Source organism: Curcuma longa, chromosome 20, assembly GCF_044706935.1.
Source record: "Curcuma longa cultivar G26 ecotype Majalengka, Jawa Barat chromosome 20, ITB_CL_G26_1.1, whole genome shotgun sequence".
NCBI classification, from domain to species: domain Eukaryota; kingdom Viridiplantae; phylum Streptophyta; class Magnoliopsida; order Zingiberales; family Zingiberaceae; genus Curcuma; species Curcuma longa.
The window spans coordinates 7,307,416-7,324,093 of NC_133880.1; the positions used below are offsets into that span (position 1 = coordinate 7,307,416).

General features: G+C 39.0%; 1 protein-coding gene across 1 annotated transcript; it reads left to right on the top strand.

The window, feature by feature from the left end:
- The first annotated feature begins 10,774 nt into the window (after window positions 1-10,774).
- On the top strand, window positions 10,775-12,511 carry LOC141814018 (UPF0481 protein At3g47200-like). The gene is made up of 3 exons (XM_074702015.1): window positions 10,775-10,818; window positions 10,985-11,520; window positions 11,632-12,511. The coding sequence occupies exons 2-3, from the start codon at window positions 11,045-11,047 to the stop codon at window positions 12,416-12,418; spliced, it is 1,263 nt and encodes a 420-aa protein (XP_074558116.1). The 5' UTR covers window positions 10,775-10,818; window positions 10,985-11,044; the 3' UTR covers window positions 12,419-12,511.
- The last annotated feature ends 4,167 nt before the right edge of the window (window positions 12,512-16,678 follow it).

A 16,678-nucleotide genomic window follows, 5' to 3' on the forward strand; every position in this document is an offset into this window, starting at 1 on the left:
ATGTTATTTGTGTGTGACCCAATGGTTCTCATAACATTGGCAATGCCTCTAAAATCTATTTTAGAAACATAAGAAATGAGTGGCATCTAGCAATGCATCATTGCTACCCAAGTGACAAGAATGTCGAGATCCGACATAACCTTCGTGACTATGATAATGTATGACCATGTCCTTCTATCCTCGATATCTAGATTGATCAATGAGGCATAGACCTTATCATCCTCTTATCAATCTTTGTGTTTCTTGATCCCCAAGTAGACTCACTCAAACAAATGAGCTCAATATCTCATATTGACTCATTTAAGCATGACCATGTATTTCGTGATCTTACTCTATTAAGAGGCCTCAAGATATCACTCATGTCATATGGGAGGGATAGATCCTATCTACATCACTCACATCCCTCCGCATAATTTGTTATATATCCAGTGATCGCCTTTATAGTCCACCATGTTACGGGTGACGTTTGACGATACTAAAGTACATAACTCCTTATGTAGTGAACCGTAGTGACTTCAGGTCGAAAGACTATTCATACCAATAGTCACATGAGAAAGTTTATGACACTCATATAACGATCCATGAAACTTTCTCATGGCGGATCAATTCATTATACATTTTCTAATGTATACCCATGTGTCAATTCGATATCTCATATCCATGACTTGTGAGATCAAGTCATCCAGTTGACCAACATGCTAGTCTCAACGCATGAATATCGTCCCTGAATATTAATGCTTGACTAGGATTGATTAAGAGTATTATTCTCTACATCATCTCACTATCGACTCAAACAATCGATATGATATAGATTAGAACTAGCTACCTATGGACATTATTATACTTAGTTATTTGGCACAAACATAAAGTAAGTATAATAACAAAAAAATTTATCTTTATTAATAATAGAATATGGTACAAAAGTTCCTATTGACCAAATGGGTTGAATCCATCTGTGCATAATCCAAATCGCATAGTCCTTGGATCTGAGACAAATGTTGGGGCAATTTTGCTATTTTTCCCCCAAGTGATTTAGATTTTAATGTTTGGCTGAATCAGTTTAAGTTAGGCAATGTTTGTGATCTAACATGTGTGACTTGAGTTCACAGGAAAGTCCAGGAATGGAGTCTTGGCATTTGGTGAAGTCCCGGAGGCGCGGCCTCTTGGCAAAGGACGAAGTCCCGGAGGCGAGGCCTCTTGGCAAGAGAAGACTTAGCACGACAAAGTCGAGGGAAACGTCTCAAGCTAGTGCAAGGAAGTGCACGAGGCTTGTGGAAGGCGTTTGAAGACTTGTGTCAAGGCTAAGGGATGAAGAAGAAGCTGAAAAAGGGAGTTTTCAGCTTAGTCAGTCGACTGGCCCTGCCAGCAGTCGACTGGGGTTGATCCGAAGAACACACAGCCAAGTTCAGAAGTATCAGTCGACTGAAGTCCTGAATTCTAGTCGACTGGTGTCAAACAGAAAGATCAGTCGAGAGGTACAGTCGTACAGTCGACTGGTGTTGGAGCAGTCGACTGATAGACTACCGTTGGGTGACAGTTGGCAAATTAAATGCGTATTAAAGAGCCGTTGAAGCCCATCAGTCGACTGGCCCTAGGATCAGTCGACTGGTGCACGAAATTTTATAAAAAGAGCGATCAACGTCGCAGAAAAACAACACTTGATTTCTTCATCTTTCTGACAGCTCTCTGTGATTGAAAAACTCCATTCTCTTCCTCCTTAAACTTCATTAAAAACCTTGTAAGAGGAAGAGCTCTGTTGTAAAGGTTTCTCCGCCTTCGAAGCGTGCTTTGAGAAGGAGATTGTTTCATAGTGGAATCGTCGGCTGCGTGTGTGGATCCTTGGATTAGTCACCTCGTTGAGGTGGATACCAAGTAAATCGAACCGGGTTAGCGTTTGATCTTGTTCTTTCTTATTATTATTTTGCTTCCGCTAACTATTTCGCAGAGAAAGATCGAAAAATGCTATTCACCCCCCTCTAGCGAACGCACCGATCCCAACAAGTGGTATCAGAGCAGGTTCCTTTCGCGCGAACTAACATTCAACCGAAAGAATCAAATGGCGTTTCAAGAGGGATACAACACCGCACGACCGCCTTACTTCGACGGCAACGATTTCGCATATTGGAAAGGTAGGATGGAATACTATTTGATGAATGATATTGACATTTGGTTTAGTGTTATAGATGGGTTCGAAAAACCCAAGGATGCTTCTGGAAAACCTCTTCCTACAAAGGATTGGTCAAAGGATATATGCAAGAAGGCACAAGCGAATGCGAAAGCCACAACAACCTTGCAATGCGGACTCTCCAAAGAACAATTGAGCAAGGTTGGTCCATTCGACTCGGCCAAGGAATTGTGGGAAAAGCTTATTGAACTCAATGAGGGCTCAAGCGAATCAAGGCGAGCCAAAAGAGATTTATTGGTGGGTCAACTCCAATCGTTCTCAATGAGGACCAACGAGAATGTAAGCCAAATGCATGGACGGTTCAAGGAGATCATGAATGACCTCCATATCATTGGTGAAAAGATTGACAACCGAGATCTAGTAAGGTATGTCTTACAAGCTTTCCCCCGAACCACTCTATGGGCATCAATGGTCGATGCTTATAAAGTATCAAGGGACTTGTCTACTGTAAAACTAGATGAATTATTTTGTGAGTTTGAGCTACATGAGCAAGCTAACTTGTCCACAAAAGAGAAAGGTATTGCTTTGCTTGTAGATAAGAAGGACAAGAAGAAAAAGAAGGAGAAAGAAGAATCATCCGAATCCGAGCAAGAGTCCTCCGATAGTGATGAAGAGATGACAACTATCAATGACGATTGCCCCACAACATTAGGAGTTATAATTGTCACCATGCATGATGTGATGATCAAGCAACAATAACCAACATTTACTATACTAAATCAACATGTATAAGTAAACTGATCACAGGTATCATAACTAGAGATAATAAATAATAATCACATAGATAACAAAGGGATTGCACAAGCAACAGTATAGATGTTCATAAGATCAATCGAATTAAGAACAAGCATAGAATAAACAGAAGTATGCCCAAGGTATCCAACCAACTACAATAGAAAGAAACATGCACTAGAAAAAAAAACTTATTTTATATTGCCCATGTACAGAGATTACCAACCTGATATGACGAACATCGATATAAGAACCCCCAAAAAATATAACCTCGTATATAATCGAACCCACAATCAATTAAAGTCCTGCAAATAGAATAAACAACATTCAATAATAAATACATAGACCTTAGCCAATTTAAGATCTAATACTTAACCTAATCAATTAAACTCCAATTAACTCAAGTTAGCCTAAACCGGATCATCTAGGACCAACACAAGCCAATCCAACAGATCCAAAAGATCCAACACCAACTTAACCCAATTAAATCAAATTAACACAACTCGGTTAATTTAATTTAAACTAACCTCATTCCACACCTAGCTTAATCTGAAGCTAAGAATCAACTAGGATCCAACAAATCCAAAACCTAATATGAATCAATCTTTAATCAGATCAATCCATCAGCTAAGCCAATCAAACAGAAACCCATAAAAATCCAACCGAAACCCTATCGACCAATCTTGGCATCCAACAGAGCAAGACCAATCAATTCCAAGAAATCCCAATCGAACCGTAACCTAACTGAAATCAATCAAATCCCAAAAACAATCTACCAATTTGTTAACCGAATCAAGAACACTTACCTCAGAGCTATTGATCCGATCGCCCTAGAAATCTTGCTCAGCCCTGATCAAGTTCCAGTTCCAAAGCTCACGGCTAAAACCAAAGAACTCCCTCCGATCTGTTGATCCAGAAGCAAATCTCAGAAATCTGACTACAAAACCCAATGGAAATAGGGATTTAATTAGGGATCAACTTATTGATCAAGATCTTTCCTCAGCTCTGCACTCCCCTCTGTTCGTGTCAATTGTCGCCACCGACCGGTTCCTAGCCAACCCCTAGCGAGATACAAGCCCAACGGCCAAAGCTCCTAATCGTTGGTGGTTCTCCTCGACGTCGACACCGTCTACGGATGAACGCGTTCGCGCGTTGAGGAAGAAGAGGAAGAAACAGAGGATCACAATCGGGAATACAAAGGAGAGGAATCGCGGCCACTGTATATATGGATTTTTAACGGGTTTTGGGTTTAACCCAAACTCAATCCATTAATTAATTAGGCTTTAATTGGGTTGTTTATTTGGGCCTTAAATTGGGCTTTAGGGGATGGTTTAATTAGCCTCTTAATCTTTACCAATTTAGGGCCAAATTATTTATAAATAACTCCTAAAACTTTTTGTATTTTATATTCCCCCCACTAATAAAATTTGGTCCCTAAATTTACTATCTTCATACTACAGTACACAAATACCATAATAATTAAAATCATCTCTTAAGTAAATAGATCAGGGTATTGAGCCCGGATAGCATCCTCCAGCTCCCAAGTAGCGTCCTCATCTGTATGGTGCTGTCATCCGACTTTTACAAGTCGAATGATTTTGTTCTGCAATTGCTACTCCTTATGGCCAAGAATCCGCACTGAAATCTCCTCATAAGACGCATCCGATTGAAGAGGTCTAAGTACTTCCTTCAGAATATGAGTAGGATGAGGTACGTATTTTCGCAGCATGGAGACATGAAATACGTTATGAACACCAACAAGTATCGACGGTAATGCCAGGTAGTATGCCACTTCACCAATCCGCTCTAATATCTCAAATGGTCCAATGTAGCACGGAGCTAACTTCCCCCTCAATCTGAACATATGCCACCTCACCAATCTGCTCCAATATCTCAAATGGTCCAATGTAGCATGGAGATATCTTCCCCCTCAATCCAACCTCTTTACCCCTTTCGTGGGTGATACGCATAAGAACACATGATCCCCCATAAAAAACTCCAAAGGCCTCCGTCTCTGATCCGCATAACTCTTTTGTCGATCCTGAGACTCTGACATACGTCGTCTGATAACTCGTACAAGCTCGGCATCCTACTGAATATCTTGCGGACCCAACAGTTGTCTCTTGGCAACCTCCTCCCACAACACCGGAGATCAACAAGGTCTACCATACAAAACCTCAAACGGAGCCATCTGAATAATAGAATGATAAATGTTATTATACGCAAACTCAACCAGATGCAAGTGATCCTCCCAACTATCATTGAAATCCAAAACACAAGCTCTCATTAAGTCCTCAAGAGTTTGAATAGTGCGCTCCAACTAACCGTCTATCTATGGATAGAATGTTATACTAAAGCAAAGCTCTGTACTCAGTGCTTGCTGCAGACTCTGCCAGAACCGTGAGATAAAAAGCGGATCTCTATCAGAAATAATACTCATAGGTACTCCATGTAATCTAACGATCTCTCTACAATACAAATCCACCAAACGATCCAACGGATCAGTTCGACATATCAAAAGAAAATGAGCGGATTTGGTTAACCAATCAACGATTACCTAAATCACATCATGCCCCTTCCAGATAGCCTATAACAAAATCCATCATGATATGATCCCACTTCCACTCAGGTACCGGTATCTCCTGAAGTAACCCGGTTGGTCTCTGATGTTGAACCGTCACCTATTGACACACTAAACATCTTGCAACAGAATCTGCGATATCCCTCTTCATGACATTCCACTAATAAGAATGTTTTAGATCCCGATACATACGAGTACCACTAGGATGTATTGCAAACCTAGAATTAATGGTATGCCTCCTGCAATAACTCCTTAATTGGATGCTACTCTGGAACACAAAGTCGTCCTAGGAATCGAAGTATTCCATCTGCGTTACAAGAAAATCCTAACTACTGTACGGAGTCCACCCTATTGCAGATGAACTAAATATGCTAGTCGCTAGTCTATGCCAACTTGATCTTCTCTACTATAGGTGATTGCACCATCATAGAAATCAACACTCCTCGTTGAGTCTGACCAAGCTCCTCCAATCCCAACTCAGAAAACTGTCAGACTAGATCAGTAACTCCCACCCACTGACTAGCTAGAATCTCATGAGATTTTTGGTTTAGTGCATCAGCTACCACATTAGCTCTCCTTGGGTGATAGTTAATGATACAACCATAATCCTTTAGATATTCCATCCAACGTCTCTATCTAAGGTTCAGCTCTTTCTGAGTGAACAGATACTTCAAACTCTTATGATCAGTGAAAATCTCGAAAGTAACTCCATACAAATAATATCACCAAATCTTCAGAGTGAAGATAATAGCTGCAAGTTCTAAATCATGAACAGGGTAGTTCTTCTCGTGGTCCTTCAGCTGACGAGAAGCATAAACAACCACCCAATCACGATGCATCAATACTGCACCTAATCCCCGAAATCATGCATCGGTGTAAAGAATAAATTTATCTTCACCAGAAGGAATCACCAATATCGAGGCACTCACTAACCGTTACTTAAGCTCCTGGAAGTTAGTCTCACAAGCCTCTGACCAAAAAAACTTTGCCCCTTTTTTGGTTAGACAAATCAGTTGTATAGCAAGACAAGAGAAACCCTCTATAAATCTACGATAATATCTAGTCAAACTAAGAAAACTACGGAACTCCTGAACTGTGTTTGGCTACTCTCAACTAGTAATAGCCTCTATCTTCTAAGGATCAACAGAAATACCTCTACTAGATACAACGTGTTTGAGAAATCCCATAGAAGATAACCAGAAAGCACATTTGTTGAATTTTACATACAGCTACTCACGACGTAATGTCTCTAATACAATGCGAAGATGTTACTCATGCTCTTCCTCTGATCGATAATATATGAGAATGTCATCGATAAAGACTATAATGAACCAATCTAAATACTCTAAGAAAACCCAATTCATCAAATCCATAAATACGACCGGAGCATTGGTGAGTCGGAATGGCATCACCAAAAACTCATAGTGTCTATATCGAGTACGAAAAGCTGTCTTTTGTAGATCCAAAAGTCCTAGCTGCGGCTAGGTGAAAAAGTCCTGGTGGGTCGAGGATTCAGGGGGGGCCCTGTGGTCCTTTGTTTGAGGGGGGATTGTTGGGTTGCAAGGGTGCAAACATAGTCTCACATCTAAAGCACATGGAAAAGATCATGGGGTTAAAAGCATGGAAAGTATCTACATTGGCATGAGGCCTTTTGGGGAGAGCCCAAGAGCAAAGCCATGAGGGCTTAGGCCCAAAGTGGACAATATCATGCCATTGTGGAGATACAAACATCCTTTTGGACCCAACAACCATTTCTAGATATCGGACAAAACTTCCTTTTAACCAGATTTATCATGGCCAGGTCAATATAAACCTTTCCCGACCATGTCAGTATAAATCGTTTCTTACTTCTCCCGATCATAGCAAACTCAACATTATATGCCCGGCTAAGATATCCATCTCCCGGCCAAGCCCGCATACGTCTTATACGACCAGAGTAGTTTCTCCATGAGACTCACCCGGCAAGTGAGATCTTCTCTTGGTTTCACCTTTCCTAGTTAAGTTTATCTTCTTCCCGGGCAAGAGCTTATCAGTGAAACCTATTCTCGGGCAACCTCTTCTCTCCCAGTTAAACCTTCCAGGGTAAGTTTTCTCTTGGTCAAAATAGCATTCTCCCGGGTACCTCACCAATCAACCCAGGAGCTAAGGAACCTATTCAAAACCTAGGTATCCCGGGCAAGTTGTCAATTTCCCGGGCGACCTTCAATTTGACTTTCCTAACTCAATTCTACCAGTTAAAGCTAAACTTAAATCATGATTAGTTGATCTAATTAATCTTTGTCAAACATCAAAACAGACTCAGGTCTGACTCGAGTCAGACTCGGGTCTGACTAGGGTTAGACTGCATCAACACCCCTCACGTGTAGTGGTTTGTTGTTGGGAGGTTGAGGTCAGACAATGAGATTTTTCCCGCTCCCCATTCACGTGTAGTGGTCTGTTGTTGAACAATTTGCGCAGTTGTCCTGTTTTGCACCCTAGATCATTATATGGGGGTCTGGGGGTGGTGAGTGCAGACAGTGATGATGTATGCATCGTTGTTGTTTACTACATTTTTATAGATGCTACACTTGTTATTATATGATTATACACTTGTTGTTATATGACTGCTGCATTTGTATGACATGGCATACATGATTCTTATATTATATGTTGACCTTGCTCTTGTAGTATCATATTGAACTGTATACCTGTTGATATCCATCCTTATATTCTTTGACACCTTGCTATATTATGCACTTTTATCTAGTATCCACTGAGTATTTTTATACTCACCACCCAGACCCTGGGGTTTTTTGTCTCCTCAGGTAGTAGATAAAGATGTTGATCAAAACTTGGAGTTCTGCCAGATTACCCCCATCTCACAGCAAGAAGAAGAGTTGATTTTTGTAGTTTTACGTTGTATAAAATAGATTTCTAGTTGTTATCGTTATGTTTCCACTGCATTGTGTAGATTTTATTATACGTCGACTTTTTGTATAATCATGGTCGATTTTTCGTTGTTGTGGTAGTGTTTCTAGTTGATGATAAGTTGTATATATGTTGTATGGCCGTGTGGGCCTTTATTTGTGTAGATAATAGTTGGATACACATGTATTGTATTGTTGTTTTGGTCATGTAGGCTCATTTGATTACGTATGTATTCAGGGAAAATTGTCATGGTTCCAGGGGAGATGTTGTCAAAATTTTTCGGACAGCCTCCCGAGACGTGAAAATTTAGTGGTATCAGAGCGAGGTTCGGTTCTTCGGGAGTTGTCATTGGATTTTCGTTGTATTTGTAGCCTATCTGATACCAATTTAGTGTTATTAGAGTGGCGCAGTGGAAGCGTGGTGGACCCTATAATCCACAGGTCCAAGGTTAGGTTCATTCGGATTTATCATTGTTTGGTTTTATCTACGTTTTGTATTTCATAGTGTCGGAGTCTATTTTTCGGTTGGATGTGTTATCGGATTTGTCGTTGCTTCTTAGGAATTAGTAATCGTATTTGGTTATCGTTATTCGATCCAGATTGTGAGATGGGACAGACAGAGGCATGATCTCCAAGCAATTGTAAGTAAAGTCATCTTGTATATCTAATCCATTTCTAGAAGCTTATAGTAATTATGTCATCAGGTGAGATTAAATTTTGTTATGGCTTCTGGACGAAACCAAGCACATGGTCGACCCCGGAGACGCTCCGCTAGATTTGTAGAGACAGAGAGTTCAGAGGATAATAGGGATAATCGGGAGCAGACCCGTAACTCCCCAGCTGTAAGGCGGAGTTCTCAAGTTCCGAAAATACCGTCGACAGACCTGATACCGCCTACGGTTAGTAGGACGAGGGATAGGAGTCAGATTTTCACATTGGCAAAATCAGTAAAGGACCGGATGACTCTGTTCCATGGGGGATATATCTGACCCATGACTTGCACATTCTTAGTTAGAGAACGTTATTAATACCTTCATGTATATTACTTGCACTGAGGCTGGTAACAAGTTGAGTTAGCTGTATTTTACCTGCGTGATCAGGTGGAACAAGTCTGATTTAGATTTGTACTTTCAATTCAGACTATCCTTTGTAATTCTAGTGAAATCTCCAACAATATTTGAAAGAAAGATTGCTTAAAATAAATAGTTTGTCCAATAACTTAAAATAATTTTTATTTATCGTCAAAACGTTGAGATACTACTACGGGTGAAAATCTAGTTTCTCCAATGTCTTCCATAGTAAGGATTTTTCCAAGGACAGTTGATTGAATATTTAATCTTTTAGGCATTATTTGATTTTCCAGCTGTTTATTAATTTTTTTATTATTTAAATATATTAAATGCTTGTTTTGAACATAAATGTGCATTTAAACCCGTGAATATTCAGCTTAAATGCAAATTTTTTAGTTGGACGCTTGTCTTCCAAAGATGTTGTCAAAAATTTTATAATTTGAATGTTTTCATCATTAATTCAGAGTTAAAGGGAATTTAAGGAGATGCACTTTTCAAAGTGAGTTTTGATGATATTCCTTTATTCCTATATATACATGTTGTTCAAATCACTTAATTCTTAAATACTGATTTATCTTTTTGATTTCTTCTCTCTTACATAGTTTAAATACTGATTTATCTTCTCGAGTTCTTCTTTCTATTTTTTTTTAAGAGTGTTAAGTGATCCAGGGACCCATGGTTCGATCCCCAGCTACAGCGTATTTACAAGAATTTTCTTTCAAATGGAGAACACAATCAAAGGATCCTGGGCATTTGGATTGGTCGTTGTATGCGCTTCCCGATTTACCCTGATGATCGATGGGAAACTTCCGTGGAATCGGATCGGTCACTCCAGGGATTAAATTCATGAGATTAATTGAGATTTATCATTTTTGTTAAGAGTGTTAAAGTTTTAAAAGATTACCAGAATTTAAAATTTGATATGATTGTAAATAATATTAAATAAGACAATATAATTTTAAGGAGAAGAAGTTTACTTTTGCTTTTACCTTAATTTACATATCTAAAAGAATAAGCTAACCTGATAAAATATATGTTAACATTCATAGAGTTAATTTAATGGCCGTCATAATTAAATCAATGATCGTAAATATTAAATCAATAATTGTAAATATCGGAAGTAGGTGTATCTAGCGACCACCTCAACAGCTGTCTCGACATGCAGTTAATATATCAACGAACTGATTGGCCAGATCTGGATCTGGACATGTATTATGAAAGTCTTTTTTTCTTGTTTTTTTTCTTTTTTGTAATATGTGATTTAAGAAAAAGAAAAAGAAAGTGAAAGCACCGACACTTTCCCACGTCTAATACCGTATCCTCTTCTTCCAAGCAGCGAGGCAGGTTGGCGAAGCGATCTAGTTTGGAGCCTGGTTATTTAATCATGCATCCTTGTTTGCCTGCCTTTAGTTCTTCTTCTTAATCGTCTCTTTCCTTTTCTATATTTTGTTAATTTTTGCATATTCATATATACGAGCTATTTAAGTTTGCTTAATTTCTTTGCATCCAGATCTAAGCTAGAGGTCTGCAATCAACTTTAGATCCTTCAAAGGTGGTTTACATAAAAAAGATGGAAATTCAAGATATCGAAGACCCGCCGATGATTCTTGCGAAGAAGCTGAAGGCGGCATCAGGCGAACCTAAGGGATACATCCAGGCGACGATCTTTCGAGTTCCTGACAACATCCGGACAACCAGTGCCGATTCTTTTGAACCAAAGATCGTCTCCCTCGGCCCCTACCACCATGGAAAGCTACGCTTTCGAGCATTTGATGAAAGGATCAAATTGTCCTATGCTAACAACTTTTTCAGGCGCATCGTCGGCAAAGACGCGAATTTAGAGCAGCACGTTATCGAGAGATTCAGGGATTTAGCGCAGGGCATTTTCGAGAAATTTAAGAATTTAGAGATTGCTTCACGCAGCGCCTACTCGGAGGAGATAAGCATGACTAGCGCTGAGTTCCTGGAGATGATGATGCTTGACTGCGTTTTCATGGCCGAGTTTCTATTGTTGCAACGGAATATTCATGGAACAGAGATGGAAGGGTACTACGATAGGGACCCATGGAAGTGGGCAACTCCATTGATTCTCAACGATATATTGATTCTCGAAAATCAGGTCCCTCTTTGTCTCCTTAATAAGGTTTTCTTTTATAGGTACTTAGCCGGAAGTTTCCCATTAATCAAATTAATCTATAGAGATTGCATTCGGCAAATTCACCTAAACCTCTCCCCGACCTCGACCTTGACTGCGGACATTTTGGAACTCGAAACAAGTGGCCATTTGCTCCATCTTTTCCATTCAAGTCTTGTTGCCGGGCTGCAGGAAAAGGAATGGCGCCTTTACACCGTCGACTTTCCTTCCTTCCCCAACGCAGAGATGCTCCAAGCAATGAGAATACAATTTACAAATAGGACCCATGGCGGAAACTTCTTGGATATCACTTTCGACGAAAACAGGAGATCCATGGGGATTCCTCAACTCGTCATCAACGATGACAACATCTCCCTCCTCCGAAACCTCGTCGCTTTCGAGCAGCAATGCCATTGGGTCCGCAAGTACATCTCCACTTACGTTTGGTTCATGGACTGCTTGATAAACACCGACAAGGACGTGGCAGTGCTCCGGCGACACAAGATCATCGTCAGCCGCCTTCGTAGTGACGAAGAGGTGGCTCACATATTCAACAAACTCCGAAGGACAGATGCCCTTGTCGTCGACTTCGACTTGGACAATTTCTATCTCGCAGAGGTAATAACCCATGTGGGTAGCTACTGCAGAAACAAGAGTAACAGACTTTGGGCACTATGGAATTTCTCATGGTTGAGGCAAAACTATTTCAAGAATCGGTGGGTGACTATCGGTGTCACTGCAGTTGTTTTCTTCAACCTTCTCACTCTGGTGCAGACTGTGTATGCAATCCTCAGCTACGCCAAGCAGTGAAATTAAGTACGTACATATATTGTGAAGAATAATGATGGCAATTGATTTTAATTAATAAAGGTTTAACGCATAGATTAAGCGTATTTGATTGGTTGTATAACTAGCTAGTAAGTTTGCACTTATTGTTGATCGCATATTAAATTTAATGTTATCAGATTTGCTTATAGTGGTGCTTTCTTTACACAGCAACTTGTATAAATATATCAATGGACTATGGTAATAAGGGATTATAATTCACATATAAATAAATGACGATTCTCGATGTCTTTTTGACTTTTTTTAATGGTAAATTGGAGAAAACTTCCCAAACATAAATTGGACTTTGTGATCAGTCTCCACTCAACATTTTCTTTACATGCACTTCCCAAACCTTAGTTTCAACTCTCCAATTCATGAATTTACAAATTTACCCCCCTCCCTCTCTCCCGTCTCCTCTTCTCCACCTTTTCCTACACCGCCGACTTCTCCTCTTCTCCCCATTACACCGGCGACTTCTCCTCTTTTCCCCACCGCCGACTTCTCCTCTTCTCCACATTTCTTCATTGTTTCTCCTCTTCTTTTCGTCTCCCAGTCTTAACTGTCTTCTCCTCTTCTCTCCGTCTCCTCCTTTATTCACTGTCTCCTCTTTTCCCCACCGTCGACTTCTCCTCTTCTCCACATTTCTTCATTGTTTCTCCTCTTCTCTCCGTCTCCCCATCTTAACTGTCTTCTCCTCTTCTCTCCGTCTCCTCCTTTGTTCACTGTCGTCTTTGTTTCTCCACCTTTCTTCAATCTCTTTCCCAACCGGCGCAAACCCTAACCGACCATTTGCTTCCTCTTGGCAACATTGTCTTCCAAATGGCAACATCATTCCACACCGTCAAGAAGAGTGAAGCAAGAGCATACATCACCAAAAAAATAGTAAATTTCTTGAAGTTTATTTTTTTCTACCCCTTCTATTAATCTGCGGTCCCTTAATCTAGCATTCATCACCAAAGATATTTAAGTTTATTAACATGTTTATAGTAAAATTAGCCCTTTTTACAGTGCAATTAGCCTCTAGACAATTAGCCCTTTTTACAGTATAATTTAAGTTTTTAAACATGTTTACAGTACAATTAGCCCTAATATTTAAGTGTTGTAAAGAAGAAAAAATGGTTAAGAGTAGCAAAGAAGCAAAGGAGGGTAACAACGGCAAAAAAGCTCAGTTGCGTTGTTCTCCACCTTATTTCAGAAGTGTAATGGATGAAATTGCCCAGAAAATGAATGATCATCAAAAACAGAGGATTGAAAACAGTCCACTTGGTATATGGCTAACCATGCCCAAATTGCCTATCAGCAGCTCAAGAGTTGATCTAATCTTACAAAGATTCCAGTTGCAATCGCGTTCATTTAAGTTTGGTGAAAATATTGTTGTTCCATTTACATCGCCAGAGTTTTCCATTGTTCTTGGATTGCGATATGCAGGCCAACCAATTGATCTAGATCTCAATTTGGAGTCTGAATTTGTGGCTCGCCAATTTTCAGGAAAAATTGGCAATGTTAATAGAAGTTTGATATATGAGAGACTTTCGTCTTTAGCTGGATCAGAAAATAACGATAATGATGATGATTTTCTAAGGATGTTTATTATCTTTGTGTTTAATTGTATCATTTTTCCTCAGTCCAACTACGGAACACCTCGATTCATTCTGCCATACCTTGATGATTTGACGACTTTTTTTGATTATTCGTGGGGAGATGCGGCATACAGGTTTTTGAACACTGCCATTTCCAAGTATATTGGAATGGGTGATGGAAAAGTTCAAAAAAAGAAGTATTTAGATGGTGCAACTGTTGCTTTGATGGTGAGTTTATTTAGTACGCTTTTAATATGTTTTTTATATTAATAAATTTATTTATGAATTCCTTCTGTTTTAGGCATGGGTATATGAAAGAATTCCTTCTCTTGGGGTTGTACGTTCTCTACGTACTTTTCCCCGTTTATTCCGTTGGTGTGAGAGTAAGATACCTATGAAAGCTGATTTAGCTGATAGGTTATTCAATTCAATTGATTATACTAAGGTGCGTTCATATATTGTAGTAGAGATCCTCAAACATGATGAATTGTAGTAACTATTTGATTTTAATTGTGAACAGGTGCTGTCTATAGTGCCTTTTTCAGATGAAGAAAAACTGTTTCATCAGCAGGGAGGAAGTCTTTTGGTAATAATTACATTATTATTTAAATGAAGTTGACAAGTTAGTCATTGCCTCATGAAAATCTTTCAGGTCCCTGAATGTGTCAAATGCGGTGGAATCATTGGTGGTACAAGTAGACCAATGACAAGAGATATTGGTGGCGAGCAACAACATGAGGCAAGGCAGATTCTACTGAACATGAGAAAGCTGAATCTCCTGAACATATCAGTAAGACAGAAGAGAGCAAAAGATGCGAAATAGAAGCTGATGTTCAAAAAAGCGACTCAGAGAGCAAGACTAATCAATTCCCATCGTCGTCCATTGCAATGAATGTAAGGAGAAGATCTGACCGTGTAGCAAAAAAAAAGCCAGAAATGTTTGTTACACCACCCGATACAACACCGAAGCGTAGGACGAAGGCGAGGAAAGAGGTTGAGACAGTAGTGCTGGAATCGGTAAAATAGACCTGTTGTATATTTTAAACAGAAGTTGCTAACTATGTTTTTATCATTTTTGTTTATGTTCCTAAATTCTATCCCATGCATAGGGAGATACTAGTATAGATGTTGCTAAAATTGCAAAAGATGCTGTAGAAGATGTGATGATTGAATACAAAAACAATATTTCTTTTTGTGGACACAAAGAAGCAACAGATGAAGATCGAAACATCATAACAAAGTATCTTTCTCGAGATAAGTTAAAGTATGTTAATGTCGTATATGCTGCTTCCTTTATTTAAAATATTATTCCTTTTATGGGGGTAAAAATATATGTTTGTATTTTTCTAGTGATGTCGTGTGGGAGGAAGATAATATACTACTTGGCGGACTCGAATTTTGTCAATTCTTATTTGGTCAACCACTTCGATCAGAAATTATTGATTCTTACATGAGAATAATGAAAAAGCAAAGTATCAAGAAAGGGTTTGAGATTTTCTGCATGGACACGAGTGTTCAGGTTTATGTTCTGCTATTGATGTCTTTAAATTTTGTTTAAAATTATCGTTATGACCTGTTGTTTAGAAGTGCTCAATAAATTAGAACGACACCGGAAAAGTCGACTTTTGGAAATTAAGGAGTATGAGGAATTTGTTGAAAATCTGACTTCTGTGACAAGGAATCACCTCCAAGATTTGAATGCAAATTTATTTAAAAGATGCAAGTATATTATTTTTCCCTTGAATTATGGATGGCATTGGTTTCTCTTACTCTATTCAGTAGCAGATGGTGAATTCCAGATGATGAACTCAAAGCCTCATCCAGCCCATTTTGGAACATCAAAAGTTTATGTGAGTTTTATCATTTATATTTCAAGTACTGTTAAATCTTCAAACTCTAACATACTGTTGCAGGTACGATTTTTGGCTGGGTTACATGAAGCATTGCTTGGGCTACGACATCGGTGATGTCACAGTTTCTAAGAGAAAGTGCCGTCATCAAGGTGCGACCATCGACTGTGGTGTTTTCACATGTTTATGGATCGAGTGTCTAGCGCATGACAATGATGAGATGTTGAATTATGAAAAAGAGGTGCAAATGGATACTTATCGAGCACACATGGCAGCTATTATTTTGTCGGATGAAAATGGAATTATGAACAAGTAGAAAAACATGTTTAGATTCTGAGTGGATTATGTGTGATTTAATGAAAAACAGATAATCAGTGGTTCTGTTGTTAATATTTGGATAGAAACCGTGCATGGTTGTTAAATGTAGTTCGAAATCTGGGAATTAGATGTTCTCAAGTTTTTTTGTTAAAATATTTTTGATACTAAAAGCAGTGTATGTTATGCCTGATAAATGTAGTAAATGTTTACTTATTATGATTAACCCACTTTTAGTACAAAATAGGAAAATTATAGCACAAATTTTGACAATTTCAGTACAAATAGATTGAGATCGAGTACAATTTTAGAAAATCAGAGTTACATGGTTTAGTAACCATATAGGAAAACATGTCAAGAGTGAGCTCATCATTATTTTTCTACTACTTTGTATTATTTTACTCTTGATGCGACCTCACATATGTATGGTCTAGTAACCATGGTGAAAACCATGTCAAGAGTTTACTAACCATTTTTATTTCACTAGTTTGGGGAAT

What these genes read in the sequence shown, in the direction of transcription:
- LOC141814018 (XM_074702015.1), top strand. Translation starts at nt 11,045, where the DNA reads ATGGAAATTCAAGATATCGAAGACCCGCCGATGATTCTTGCGAAGAAG. An exon ending in CATGGAACAGAGATGGAAGG is followed by an intron (nt 11,521 to 11,631) that starts GTACTACGATAG and finishes TTTCTTTTATAG; the next exon opens with GTACTTAGCCGGAAGTTTCC.